Below are 15,034 nucleotides of genomic sequence, written 5' to 3' on the forward strand. Positions count from 1 at the left end.
TGTGTTGAGAATGGGGGAGGGAGGGTGACAGAAAACCTATGCCCGTCCTTCCCTCCCTCACTTCCTCCCTTTTCCCCTCCCTCTTTCCATCCCTCCATTCCTCCATCCCTCCATTCTTCTATCCTTCCATTCCTTTATCCCTCCATTCCTCCATCCCTCCTCAGTTTGGCATCTGATTTAGTACCTACAGGTAGGTGGAAGGAATCTGACCTGCAAGTTTCCAGCAGGCCTGGGAACAAATGGATGTGAAACACATCCAAGATGTCTTTGCTGCATTCCTCCCTCCTTTGCTCACTCCTAGCTTTCATCTTCTTATTTAATACTTGTCAATAGCAAATGATTTTACATAGTAATACCATGTAAGGACAGCCAGATCAGATATCTGCCCTGCCCTCTCTCCAAGAGTGGCAGATAGGTGGAGAAGGGTAAGAGCAGGGCAAGTGTACACAGTATTTCCACCTTCTACAACCTCCATGTGTTTTCAGTTCAGGTATTTCCCACATCTGATGTGGTTTCCGTGGATTTAATAATTCTCATTGGATTACTGTCTAAGATCTGGACTCCCCTTGAACCCATGGAAACATTTACAATCCATAACCTCTTGCAGCAAGGAGTTCTCCAAGTTCCTTACACCTCACACGAAGAGCCACATCTTTCTGAATATGGTGCCCAGTAGTTTTGATAGATAACTCAATTTCTTGTATTGGAAGAAGTACTGAACAGCCAGTTCTTTCCTACCATCTACAAGATAATTATGTTTCCATAGACCTTTGTGATATTTCCCCTCAGCTGTCCTTTCTTCCAGACTAATGAGACCCAGCCTACTCAGTGACCCCCAAGACCTCACCGGCTCCAGATATTCATTCATTCATGGTGCCCTCCAAACCTTTCCCCATTATACTATTTCTATTCTGAGACAAGACGGCCAGGACTACTCATTGCATTTAAGATCTACACAAATAATGAATTTATAGAGTGGCATAGTGATGTCATCTAATAATTCCTAGTATCTGATATGCTTTATTGGCTGTTACTGAGCAGGGAGGTGACATTTTTTTAGAGCAGGCTCTCACAGCCCCAAGACTGTATCCTTTCTGCCCCCCCCCCCCCCGCCTTGAGTAGTAATGGTCAGCATAAAGCTAATAATTCTAATTTAACACTAAAAGTGTTGTACCTAGGAACAAGAGTGTCTGCCAGACACCTCTATAGGGATGAGTCAGAAAACTCAGGGAACAGTGGTCCACAAAGACAGAACAAGACCGTTACAACAATGTTTGGATCCAGAAAGATGGTGGTTAGTGACCTGACACAGTCTGCTGAGCAGCTGGGCCAGTACAACACATAAACAATTTAATCCAGCACCTCTTTTACTGAAAATGAATAACAAAACCTTAATAAATCAACAATTACTTATTGCTGTATTTGGGATAATAAATTCTTTAGTTTATCAGTAGCTTGTGGCTTCCATAGCATGTTCTTTGAACAGTTTGCCTTTCAGTTACATCCCCTTTCTCTCCTGAACAATAAATTAGCATTCATTTTTCTTTTAAAGGAAAAGAGGGGGAAAAGAGGATATATTACAATTTTTTTCAAAGCAAAAAGAAAAATGCAACATATTTTTGACATATATCTTAAAATAATATGAGGATAACTTTCTCCGCGTGTTAGATGCCTATGCATAAATAATAAAGGATGTTATGTTATTTACAGTGTTACACAATAAACTAAAGAGAGTCTTATTTAACACATAATCCATAAAGACAGTAAATGATGAAAACATCCAAATATGTACAAGATGTATTTACAATAGAATAGAGAATTACAAATGATGATAATTGGCCATGTTCTTTGTCTGCCCTTCTCTGCAGCATTTCATAGGTGCTTTTTTTGTTTCTTACTAGAAGTAAGTCCCAGCTGATGGTAAGTAGCCACACTGCAGGGCCAAGAAGTGGTCAACAGGCTGAGAAGTGCGTCCTTTGAGGAGACACTAGTTTGCTATCCTGGATGCTCAGGAAACTGCTTGCAATGTGTGTGAGAGAAGCAGGGAGATGCAGTGTTGTTGTTTTGGAGGATTGGAAAGAGAAGGAGCTTTCCTGTTTCCCTGATAAAGGCAGTGATTCATCTCTTAAACCTGGGGGTGCTGGGGTGGCTCAAGTGAGGAAGGGAATAGCTGGGCCAAGAGGAGGGAGTAGGTTTTTCTCTGTTACATGAGAACATCTGTGCAGCTGTAGTGATTTACACCAGCTGAACAGGTGGGCTGTACCAGGTTGTGCACAACATGTTCCAGCTATACACACCTGAAGGAAGCCTTTTATCCTGGAATAATTCCTGCATATAAACATATACACAAGGAAAACTCATGGCTCAAGTTAAATGACGTGGAAAGGAACCAGGACAATCTGAACAACTCTGCCACCACTGGAATATTTCCCCCTCTTCAAAGTACATTTCTCCTTGCCATGACTTTCAGCCAAAAGTTGGCAAGGGTTACACAGTGATGGCTCAAGGATGTTGGGACTGCCTAGCTCAGAGGTCCAGGTAATGAAGCGAATATCCCCAACAGGGGAGCTGGCCTTTCCTCTAGGCACTTGCTGGCTCTGCTCTGTGCTGCTGCAGTCTCCAGCCCCTTGGCCAGCAGAAGTTGGCTGCAGCCTGCCAGCAGAACCTGTGGCCATGTAGACTTGCTAACTTCGGGATGTGGACTTGACTGACGCGGAGCACCCTCACAGTGTGCTGAAAGCAAGTCCAGAGGTGAGGGGCCGCGTCCTGCTCCCATTTCTGAGTGCCAAGCCAGGGCAACTCCCATAACTCGCTGTTGCATGAATTGTGCTGTAAGGCTGGGTTCTCCCCAAAGACCTAAGGGCTTAGGCAGCCATATCCCCAATTGTATTTTCTTGTTCTTAGGTCCATGTGAAGTCCCCAGCCTAATTTCATGCTTACCCTATAACACACTACTATATGTACCAGGGGAGGAGGAGCAGGGACTGCACACCACTTTGAATTTGAGGCACTGCAACAGTAGAGGTGTGACATTTTCCCCTAGACCTACAGTGAATAAATCTCCCAAGCATGCAATTGCTCTTCTGTTTTATACTGGCCCTCTATATTAACAACAGTGTTAGTAGTCAAATAATTTACTCCACTTCAAGGCAAGTTCCCTTTCCATCCTGATTAATCTGTCAGGGCTATCACAGACACATCAATGAGAGCTGGCCTTGTAGGTGATCTATACTGGAGGAGATTACAGAAGACCTGTGTTGTAATCTCTATTCTGCCACTAAAATGAGTGATTTGGGGGCAAATCTCTTGTTCCTCTGCCATCCTTTTTCTGTCTTGTCTGTCCTGTAAGATCTTTGCAGTATCAAGAGACCTTAATGCAAGGACAGATTTTCAAGTGCCTCTGGAAACTCAACAGTGCAAATCCTTTGGAAATTGGTGGTCTGCATCAGGAAAGCCCACCTGGCCCTCTGTACTACCGAGTTGCAGAGTTACTGGGGAAGTGGATGTTCTGCTGCATGGGATTGCAGATAAATAGGCATGACTAAAGGGATGAAAATGAGTATATGGTATCTAGAATTTGTAGAGAGCTTTTGTTTTGGTCTGCAAAGGCAAAGTGTGTTCAAGTACATGCCAGCTAGGGAAAAAATGGCAAAGGAGACTTAAGTCCAGGGAGTATGTATTTGACAAACTTTGCCATCTCCATAGACTTCTCAAATAAGCAGTGCTATTTCAGCCACCACGTAGCCCAAAGCTGTGCTAGTTTCCTAGCCTTTTGCTTCTACCACCAACATTCTAGCATACAACTTTGTCATCATCTTCTTCCTATACTAAGGGGGGTTTTTTGTTTGGTTGGTTTTTTTCCTGCTGAATCTGGTGGTCAGGTAGACTCACCCATGTTCTTACAAATATGATGTGGTTGATTTGTGCAGTGAGAAACTCACTGATTTTCATCATCCTGATAAACAGCTTCATTTACTAGACTTTGCTTTCAGGTCTCAAATCAATAGGACACCTTGTTCAGCAAAAATCTTAAGCGCGTGCTTAACTGTGCATGTGCTGGATGTGTCAGTGGAGTCTAGCACGTGCTGAAGATAACTTTTGCTGGGATTAGCATAAGCATATGCTTGAACAATTGACTGAGTCGGGACTGTAGTTCCTCAGGTTTACATCTCACAAAATTTTCTTGACTTATTTCTCTTCATTTAACTGGGACCAGGATGTGGCCCAAAGGATGAGTGTAGTTTGGCTGAAATTCTTTTTTTCTTGACATGGCTCTTATTTAGAGTCCAGTAATACCTGTAGAACATGTGTTCTTATTTTCAGAATCCCCGGAGTCTAGGAAAAACATTTGTTTTCCACATCAATCCTGAGTCTATGCTGTGCCAACTGAACACACAACAAAAATCAAAAGAAGAGAAGAGGCAGAGTGACCCTGACTAAACTGATAGGAATTCAGTGCAAAAGAGGCCATTTGTTTCTGTCTGAATGGATGCAACCGGACTGCTCCAGCACTGACAGCATCCTTGTTCATTGCTAGTCAAAGACTTCAAGGCCATCACTGGCTATATAAACACTGATACCAAATTGCCATGCACTCTGGCTGTAACCCACATAGTGTGCTTGCCTTCATAAATGGGCTTTGCATCAGCCTTGCCTCTTTCACCCCAAATAATGGAGTCAATAAAGGCAAATAGAAACGAACTCCATACTTCTGCTATGTCCTTCCTACTTCCCTACACTTTTTAACCATTCAGCAAATCAGTTCTTCCCTAAAAGTAATTTCTGTGTCCAAGAGTAACCCTTACTCCAACAGCAGCTCTAACAAAGTATTGCTAGAAGCTTGTCAGGGTTCCTTCTGAGGAGGAGAAGAAATGGGAGAAAACTGAGGGGAAACAAAAGGATAAGTCATCTATTAGAAATCAACATTAAAAAATAGAGGTGAAAACTGATTGCACTTTTATTAGTGGCGTTTGTTTTCCAGCTAGATCTCTTCCTTGCTTGATTACAGATATCTGGTATTATATTTGCCCCATTAACTTAAACTAATATAAATATTTTTTTCTTTTTTTCTTTTTTTTTCTTTTTTTTTTTCCTTTTTTTAAATAGAGTATTGGGTTCAAAGCCTCAGCTAACCTAAATCCATTTTCTAAGGGATTACTAGAACAATTAACATCTGGAAAATAATGAAATGGCAGCTCCTAGTGATTACAAGCTGACCTCTGATTAATAATATATTTGGTTTAAAATCACAGTATTACTTTTTTTCTATAAGTAACATTATTTAATGCAGGTTGGCTTTTTTTTTGTTTTGTTTTTTTTTTTTTTTTTTTTGTTGTTTTTTTTTTGTTATCCTGCTGTAATTAATAGTAGCATGCTGTTGGATCTACTATTATCCCAGTGCTCAAAGAAGCAAACCTTTTGGCTGGCAGAGAGCAGACAAAACTCACTTCATATACAGAAAGCAAATAAAACTTCTTATAGAAGAAAATATTTTTGTTGTTGTTTTTTTCAGCTTTTTTTTTCCTCTCTCTCTCTTTTTTTTTTTTTTTTTTTTTTTTTTTTTTTTTTTCCCTGTGTGTGTATGCATGTGTGTGTGTTTGTGTGGGGTTTTTTTTCTGGTGGGGTGGGTAGAGTGGGCGTGCCCTTACAGGGCTTTTTGATCTGGGGATTCTACAACAAGCGACCAGAGGGACTTCTGCAATTCTTGCAAATCATACATCCAGTCATTATAATGCAGTGCACAAAAAAGCCAGGATAACCGAGGGCTAGAAGGTTTTGCAAAATACTATGGGACAGCAATCATTGTAACTGTACAAAACTTGCTCTTAACGTAACATAACATAAAGGCACCATTGATATCTTTCCCCATTTTTGAAATACTGTAAAAAATTGCTACATATGGCACATAACACATTTGTACATACGTATATTTAATTTATAAAAGTTTTTTTTTTCCTCTCCTGTTTTCTATCAGCGGAATTGCTAAAATAAAATAAATTGTTTAATTTAAAGGTGGAATACTTCATTATATAAAATAAAGTTTTACATGTGAATCTATGTGTTTTATGTTTTATACAGCAATAGGGTCTTGGTTAGCTATCACACTGGACAACCTTGCTTGCAACTCTTCCGGTGTGGAGAAGCGATTTGCCGGGTTAGTCCTGCTTTCAGCCAGCCGGTAGGCAGTGGCCGGCTCCAGACTGGTCACCACGGGGTTCGGTATGCTCAGGAACGGTGTATCCTCGCCTATTCTTTCGTCTTCGGTTTCGGTCTCAGAGCTGCTGCTCTCAGAGCTCGTGTTGGAGTCCACTTCCACCCTGCTGGAAATGTGGCCGTTGGGCTTTGTTCTTTTGACCCTCCGGCTGTTGGCGAGTTTCTTTGGAGGCTCCTGTGCTGGTTCATACTCCTGTGTGGTCTCATACTCCTCGTCCTCCACTATCCGCAGAGGACTTGGCGGCAGGCTGTTGCTCTCGTGGGCGGCATTGTGGTGGAAGGAGTTGAACTGCTGAAGGTGATGATCATACTTCTCACGTAGTCGTGGTGGGGTCACCAGGAGCAGCGGTCGCTCCTCTTCTACAAAGGGACTCACCGCCACCGAAGGGACAGAGATGGTCAAGCTGGAAGCCGGTGGTGACATTTTGGAGGGGTGGGACTTGGGAGAAGTTGGAGTGTGGAAATCAACAGGTGACATGCGAGCTGGTGTGGTCATAGCTGAGACATACCTGAAGAAAAGAGATGGGGAAAGGTTGCAAGCACAGGAGTGGTGGTGACATGTGAACACAGCTGCTCACACGGGCTGGGACGGAAAAGGCAGAGACCCCTTAAGATCGCTGGCATCCTCACAATGGGCTACCAGGGAAACCTTCCTGTTGCTATTAATCCTGTAAAACTGCTGACTTCTGGGACTCTGTGCAAAAATGTTTGAGAGCAGGAGGAGCATGGCAAAGCCCCCAGGTCCGTTCGCCTCAGAAGAGCCATGGAGGTGCTGTAAATTATTTGCCAGAATAACTTCCTGGAATGACTCCAGGAATGGGATTCAGAGAGTGGGGGGCTTCCAGAAACAAAATGCATTTGCAAGTATTTTCTCAAAAGGAAAACGGCTGCTGCACTTCTGGCAGGATATGACCAGAACTTGGAGTGCACGCAAACAGACAGGAGGAGAGAAAGGAAGGAACCGAGGGACAGTCCTCTTGGGGCTTCACCCTCTTCTGAGAACCAGACTGTCTCAGGCTAAAGAGAGAAAGCAAAGATTGTACAAAATCTAGAGCCAGATTCTGCTGATTTTAATCACTGGGGGTAGTCAGAGGAGGATTTGCAGCACTGTCCCAGCAGCTTTGTGCTGTTCCACTCTTTGGGTGCTAGTTACCCTGGCTGGTAGGTCTATCTATCTGCAAAGAAACATGGTTCATTATTTGTCATCATGTGGGAACAAATGCTGACAGAGGGGACTGTCTGGCCTAGTGTTCATGATTGCTCTGCAAAATGTGCCCCTATTTCTTCATAAGTTTTGATGGAAAGGGTAATGGTCAAAGATGATTTCTGAAAATGAAGCTCAGGTGTCAGTACAGAGCTTGTCCCAAAGGAACAGGACAAAAAAAATGTGAGACTTTCAGCTGGTTTGAATCAGCAGAGCTCCATGAGATGCTACGAGGTCATGAGGATTCATGCCAGATGAGGATCTGCCTGAAACCTCTTAATCAAAGGCACAGTGCCCAGCATGACATTTTGCATGGTTTGGCTTTGCTTTTGTTCTTATCCTAAGTTCACCTGCCTGAATTTCATGTGTCCAAATTTAAAATCTTTCTAAGCTCCCTTTCTTACACAGGCCCATTGAGATAAGTTATACGGCTATGATTGAGGAAGTTATTTACTTTTCCATTAGTGATTTGTCTATCTGAGTCTGAAATTACCAAAATAAATCTGAATCCAACTTTCTTATCCAATCTATGACTCAGTTGCACATATTACACTTGATTAAAACAGAGTTATTGGATAAAAGAGAAACCAGGACAGATCCTGAACCGAGGTGTTGTAGAGTAAATTGATTTCAGTAGAGGCGAATTGATTTACATCAACTAAGGAACAGAAGAAAGAAGAACAAAACTGTAGTTATGCATGGGAACTAATCAAGTTGGTTGCTAGTGAGAGCAGAGGGCAATTAATAGGTCTATGCATTAGATGAATGAAGCCATTCTTTATTTTTCCTTCCATGAGTGAACTTTTCATCCCTTTCACATTTTTAAATAGGCATTGTCTGAAAAAATGAAGCCTTTCAACTTCCCCAGCTGGTACAGTGTTGGATGTACATCTTCCTGACACACTGGATTTTAGCTAAACTGATTCAGTTAATGCAGTGTTAATTAAATGTGTTCAGCATACTGTGCACGCTTCCATCAGTGTCAAGTTACTCATACTGGGGTGTTGTGCATTCACACATTTCTGGTGTATTCCCCCACATCATAATGGGCCAGTGCTAACAAGCTGCTGTCCACAAGCTGGGGCACAGGAGCCGAATACATGCAGCTCTAGTCCATCCCAAAATTAAGGTTAAAAGGCAATAGATTTATCCAGCTTCATGGTCAACAAAAGGTAAACCATACTGGCTCAGTGAAAGGGGATCAAAGTGTATCTGTAGCCAGCCAACAAGCATTAACTTGTTACATGCTGCGAACTTCATCATAGAGTCCAGCCTTTTGTGCAGAGATGGTGGTTTTTGATCTTCTCTCCTGTAAGATGGCTAAGGACTTTCTAAAATACAGGTGCTTGGGTCCTCTGCTTGTGTAAACAGGTGTCAGGGCATGGGATCCAACAAATGGATGGGGTAATGCAAAAGACCCTAACTCAATGTCCGTTCTATTTAATTTCAAAATTGTGAAGTAGCTGGGGGACTGGAGGGTGGAGGGAGCACAGCCTTGATCTACCATTTCACAGCACAGCAACATTTGATGGCTTCAGGAAGTAATTTGTCAGCTCATACATTCCTTGATGTTTCAGAGTCATTTTTAGTTGCAAATAACTCTCATTTCCCCCCTTATATACACACACATACACGCAATCCATCTCAGAAATAATCTGCCATGTATTTCCTGCTTGCTAAAAATAGATAAGGCCTAATTTCATGCCCAGGGAACTATCTTCTGCATTACAAATTCATGGTCACTTCAGGCACAGGCTAGGCCATCAATGCCTGGTGAATTATCACAGAAATGTTGCTGCTTTTCACCTGTAGCATAATCTTCAAGAAACACAATAATTGATGAAATGCCTTCTTTCTTCTCATCGAAACAGAAAGGCACACGCTCCTTTCCCCCCCGCTAAAATCTGAATAGCTCATATCAGACTGATGCTCCGTGGTGTCCCAGGCAATGTGGGAAGACAGCGTGAATGATCTTTGCTTCTCACATGCAGACGCCCAAATATACTAAGCTGTAATACTCACCATCAGTGGGCATGTGGCCGTGCATCCTGGACAGTTCCCAGGCAGGAGACAATGCGGTATTTACTTCTATAGGTCCTGATCCAGCAAAGCACTTAAGCACATGCTGAGCTCTACCCACGTGAGTAATCTCGCTGATTTCAACAGGGCTACTTGCACGATTAAAAGTTAATCTTGTTGAAGTGCTCTACTGGACTGGGGCCATGGCTGTTTATGTCATGTGAGCCACATATCTTGAAATCAAATTCCATGGTAAAGAACATATAACTTTTTTATAAGGGGAGAGCCAGTTCACTATCCTTAGTTGTCCTACAGGCCTTATTCAGAGAACCCTTAGCTATCATGCCTTATCCTGCTGCTAAGCAATTGTTCTTTGTGTAGCAGAGGGAGTACCACAGAAATGGCTTTTGCTGTACTTGCACATTCATTTTTCTGGAAACCTCAATTTGTCTCCTACACAACTCGGCCTCCTTGGGGATTGCCTGGCTGCATTTTTGACATCATGGACATCCCACAAGATCAAAGAAAGCCCTTGTGATTTCACAATGCTCAGAGAATTGGTCCAGCAACCCTTTGCTTTCCTTTTCTTCTGCCTCTGACTGTTGGGAGCAAAGCTCTCTTTAAATGTCTTGTTTCTTCTCAGTCTTTCTTTTGCTACTCTGGGGCCATCCCATGCTCCTGAGATAAAATCCTAGCCTAAAGCTGAGAAGACTTTTTCAGTAAAAGTTTTCTTACAACTGATGCACTTCAAGGCAAACTGTAAGTACTGATGAACCAGTCTTTTCAGAGAAAAAAATTACTTAGTTGGAAAACTCCTGGCCAGCTTTATTTCTAACTACTCCTGATTTAATAATGAGCTGGGTTTTTCTGGCTTGCACTTTGTGTTCCTTGCTAATAAAGTGTCAAGGGGAAATTTTGTAGGAGATAATGGGTTTAGGAGGTGGAATCCCCCAGAAAGTAGGTAGTGGCAGGATTCCTGTACGGCTTAGGAGTCCTTAGTGCCCTCCTATGGTTCAATACATTGCTTTCTCCCCACCTTTTGTGTCTCACAAAATCCCTCAGTTTTCTCACTTGCTTCTTCTAAGAAACTGATAATTAAGCAAAGATCCGTTCTTACTTTACAATGGAAATTTCTGACAAATTACTTCAGTGGAGCTTATCCAAATGTGAACTTCTGGCTATTAGGAATAAATCCAGCAGAGGCAAGAAAGGAAGAAATGCTTTTGGTAGACTTTAAACTACTACCAAGCTCTCCACCGTTATGAATGAGGAGGTGTACTCTGTAGATGAACAGCTGCACTGTTGGGTTTCTTCCTGTGCTCCCAAGCTTTGAAACCATCTGGGAATACCAGGCCTTGCCAGCTGAAAACAATGAGGTGGTGTGTCCTACCTTTCACTGTGAGGAGAGTCTCGGTAGGAGTCAGGGGTCTCTCTCGCATGCCGGAGGAAGCTGTTGCCTTCTCGTGGCCCACTGATGCCGTTGAGGCGGCCCCGGGGCCCCGCTGGGCTGGTGTGCCTGCTGTTCTCCATGGAGGAGCTGACGAGCACTGAGTGGCTTTCAGAGAGGATGCTTTCGGTGTGGCTATTACTCCAGCTGGAGAGCAGCAACCAGGAAAGAAGAAGAAGGGAGGGGAGCATGAGAGGATTGTTTGGTGGCAAATGCAGATGAGCTGAAGTTTAGCCAGGGGAAAGGAAGGGCTCTGTTGCCACTCAGGATGTGCAGCATAACCTTTGGGTTGGTAACCGGGGCTGCAGAGTTTTGTGAATTGTATGAATCCACATGCATCAAGACGATTTTGAATGTGTGTATAAAAGGAGAGGGAAGGAGGGCTTTCCAGTCACCAGGACTGTCGCTGATTTAGCAATTGCATATACTAAAATTCACTGTAACGGTATTGGAATGCCATTCAGTCAATAAAGCTCTTTGTAAATTCCTGGAAAGATCATTAGTTAGGTGACATGACATCAAATATTGTTAGCCTTAAAATGAAAACACTACAAACGGAGCATAGATTTTTCTGGGTTTGTTTTTTTACACATCTTTTCGGTTTTGCAACAGCAACAGATCAGATATTACAGGTGCTGTTTTCCTTCCCACTCCAGTACCTGTGGCTGGGTGTCTGGGTGACCGTCACGGAATGATGTGTTGTTGAGGTGTAGTGGCTCGTAGAAAATGATGTCTCTGTTTCTCGCTCGATGACATGCTCACTGGAGATTACGTTTTTTGAAACGTACTGCTGAAAAAACCCAGACAAACTGCAGGTTTACAAACTGTAATTCACAGCACATTTGCAGACATCGTTTCCAATCCCTCCCCCCTTTCCCCCAAGTCACAGTTTTTCACACGTGCCAAAGCACAAACTTTGTCACTTAAATACAAGCAGAAAGCACAGTGACACACTCAAGCACATTTATGTACACTTCTGCATACATACCCCATCTAAACTCAAAGTAGGAGGAAACAAATGAGGAAATGAGCAAATGTGTGCCTCCCAATCAGGTTATAAACAACACACATATTTAACAAGGGATAAGAAGTCCTCATAGGTAGAGACCTGGAAAGGCAACCCCCCCTTTACTACCAAATGCATCAAAAAAACTATTCTTTGATGGAGAAGACAGCAGTAGTTAACAGTAGCAATGGTTCATTGCAGGATAACAATCTGGGCAGGAAATGGCTATTTTCAGTGCACATGTATGCAGCACCAGGGCAGACCTATTCATCAGGGAATGATCTGCAGAATGGGCCAAAGCCTCCTGAGATGGGGCTGGAGGTGTGCAGTGCCCAACCTCCCTCACAGCTTTGGTCTGAGGCCCCCCCAATGCTGTTGCTGGTAGGACTGTCCACTCTCCTCAGTGGGCACTCCTGGTTTCCCCTGTCTTAATTATCTGACCAAGGATTTAGGTCCTTTGAGGAGAAATATTGGAAGCTGAGCTCTTCTGAAAAGGTGTCTTGGCCTTAACCAAGGTCAGTGGGAGTGCTGCCATTGACTTAGCGGAGCCAGGGCTCATCCCTGCAATGAGCTGGCATGAATATGTACAGTGATGGTGGAGCAGGAGAGCAGGGATGGCTCAAGGTGGCAGGAAGCTGACATTCCCTGTGGGCACCAGGCTTCCCTGGGAAAGGGAGGAGAGGAGGAAGCAGCAGCATGAGCCTTGGCCTCTAAGGCCAAGGAGCTTGGCTAAGGGGTTAGTTGAAGAGTAACTCTGCTCTCTGACAAATGGCTGGGGGATGCTGGTGGAGTATCTGCCCCAGCCCTGTGTCCTCAGTCACTGCTACTGTCCAGGTGAGATCTTCATTCAGACTTTTACCCCTGAGTTCATAGCATCACATTCCTGATCTGAGGGGGCTGTCCCTGCTCACCAACCACCAGGCCAAGGGCAGTAGGAAGAGCAAGACATGTGTTTGAAGAAATTGATCCCTACAGCACTTGGCCCTGCTGTAGAGCCATTAGTATTTTTTTCTGAGGCATTTTTCTTGCTTTTGGTGTCCTAGATCCACAGGCACAGCTGCAGCACTGTAGCATGCCCCAGTAAACTGGCCACCTGCAGAAACGTATCTAATTTTACTGCATATTTTTTGCAAAGTCCCTAACTGTTTCTGGGTGGAGAAAGCAAAGAGAATTCAGTCACCAGCCTGCAGCAGATAGAAGTTTAAAAGTTGGGGAGTGAGCTTTGTTGTGGCACTGGCAGCCTAGGCAGTAAAACCTACGTTCACCAGCTGGACATTATCCGGTGGCGGGTTGGGGTGGTGTGGCCCATTGGCCAAGTTCATCACATTGTTCCTTTCCGAGCGCAGGCTCTGTCGAATGCGGTCATGTAACTTTTTCCTCTGCTTCCTGTGCATGAAACACGGAAATGATTTTAATAGACAAAGGGAAAGCAGCTGCACCTTTCAGCATGTTGATAATGATGATAATAATATAACATCGCTCTTTTTGCCAGCACTTTCCCCATAGCTGCAAGATCTCAGACTAACTCTGAAGACCGCAGGTCTAATTGCAGCTGGAGCTGTGGGGACCTGCAGAGGGGGAAGGATGTGTGGGAACCCTTCCAGGAGTCAGCAGGCCACAGAGGGACGGGAAAAAGTGCGAGGAAGAGGGAAGCCATTTCTAAACCATGTTCCATCTCAGGAGGAGCTCTTTTCTGCACTCAGAAGGGAGGGGGGAGAGATTTTAACCCAGCCATCTTGACTCCCTCACTGCAGCCACAGCCAGGTTTCTGACAGCCCGCCAGATTACGCTTCTCCATTTACCACAGGGAGTCAAGGTGGCTTCGCCTCAGAGCTTGCTTGCAGCCATTGGAAAACATGGCGAGTGCCACAATCTTTGTGATGAAACAGCTACGCTTTTTTTTGTGGGATTTGTCCCCTACCTCAACAGTGCACTTCAAATACGTAAATCTGTTAAAGAAGTGAAAGCTGCAGAGGAAGCCCCAGAAATCCAAAGTGAGTGTGTGAGTGAGGTATGCTTGAGCCTGCAGCCATCCTGGCAGCTCTGGAAAGTTTAGTTACAGCAACATCAGATTAACTCTGGAACCTAATGATTACCAGGTGGATGCCAGAGCTGCTAATGCATTCAGTAGAACCACCGATCAAGCACATGTACTAATAGCATGGTCTCTGGCTGACTTGGATGCTTCTACTGTGCCCTGTCCTCAGCTGCTCCTTCCCCAGCTGCTAATCCTTCCAGCTTTCCTCAAGAGAACTTTTCAGGAGATCATTACAGGCTGTCAGTAACAAAACTTGCAGCATAGTAAAACCTGGCGCTGTGAAGGCCATGCAGAACACACTAAATAGAACACCAAAATAAATAACCGAGGAAAGAGCTATTCAATTTCAGACTTAATCTATCAATATTCCCCAGTTTTTTCTGATTATACTGGAGAACTCCCACCATCCTGCCACAGAATCCAGGGAAATGAAAGGAGGATGCAGGCTCCAGCGCACTTCAGAGTGCATATGACCTTGGCTGTGGCAAGATCTAAAATACACACAATTCCCTAAGCCGTATGCAGAAGTGCAGATACTTTTGGCAGGGTAGGACAGTGTAAGATATAACCGTTTTCAATCCTGTTTTGAACTCAAGGGGACTATTCCAAGCTTTCCAAAAAGGAGAGGGGAGGGAAACCAATAAATATGTTGAAGCTTGATAGCCAGAAAGAAAACATGACTTGACACACTGCATTTTACATATTTTCTCTGCGTGTATGTGCCTGGATAGTGGAAGACGTTTAATTTATGTCCCTCCACATGAATGGTATAAGCAGACATGGCTGCCTTGCAAATGTTCCTGTCTTAGCAGGACACAGTCCCTGTCCACATGGGCTTTGTGTTTGGAGGATAACCAGACATCATCTTAGGACACACAGGTGGTTAAGGCTGATGGAGAGTGCAGCGCCAGGAGATATCTGAGCAGCTATCCAAAGACCTGCCTGGGCTCAGAAGCAACACAGACAAGGGTTTAAGTTGATTTCACTGCACCCCTTCATGAGACCTTGGAGACCATGGGAGCTGAGGACAACCCAAGTCCCCTGACATGGTAGAGAAAGTGGGTTCTAGAGGGAGTTTGAGTTCATCATCTATGGGTCTGAGATCCT

The 15,034-nt window shown here is 43.9% G+C and overlaps 1 protein-coding gene across 16 annotated transcripts in view; it reads right to left on the reverse strand.

The window, feature by feature from the left end:
- Positions 1-5,547: 5,547 nt before the first annotated feature.
- NRG1 (neuregulin 1) overlaps positions 5,548-15,034 on the reverse strand; it is a 478,013-nt gene continuing 468,526 nt past the window's right edge. For 15 of the 16 annotated variants that reach the window (XM_030004900.2, XM_030004901.2, XM_030004899.2 and 12 more), the window contains 4 exons: positions 13,149-13,275; positions 11,543-11,673; positions 10,827-11,030; positions 5,548-6,722 (listed from right to left, as the gene is read on the reverse strand). In XM_030004900.2, coding sequence (XP_029860760.1) covers positions 6,071-6,722; positions 10,827-11,030; positions 11,543-11,673; positions 13,149-13,275 — 1,114 coding nt within the window. In that variant the 3' untranslated portion in view covers positions 5,548-6,070. The remainder of the gene's footprint in view (positions 6,723-10,826; positions 11,031-11,542; positions 11,674-13,148; positions 13,276-15,034) is intronic. The other variant, XM_030004889.2, reaches the window with a different exon arrangement.

This window comes from Aquila chrysaetos, chromosome Z (genome assembly GCF_900496995.4).
Source record: "Aquila chrysaetos chrysaetos chromosome Z, bAquChr1.4, whole genome shotgun sequence".
In the NCBI taxonomy this organism is placed as follows: Eukaryota; Metazoa; Chordata; class Aves; order Accipitriformes; family Accipitridae; genus Aquila; species Aquila chrysaetos.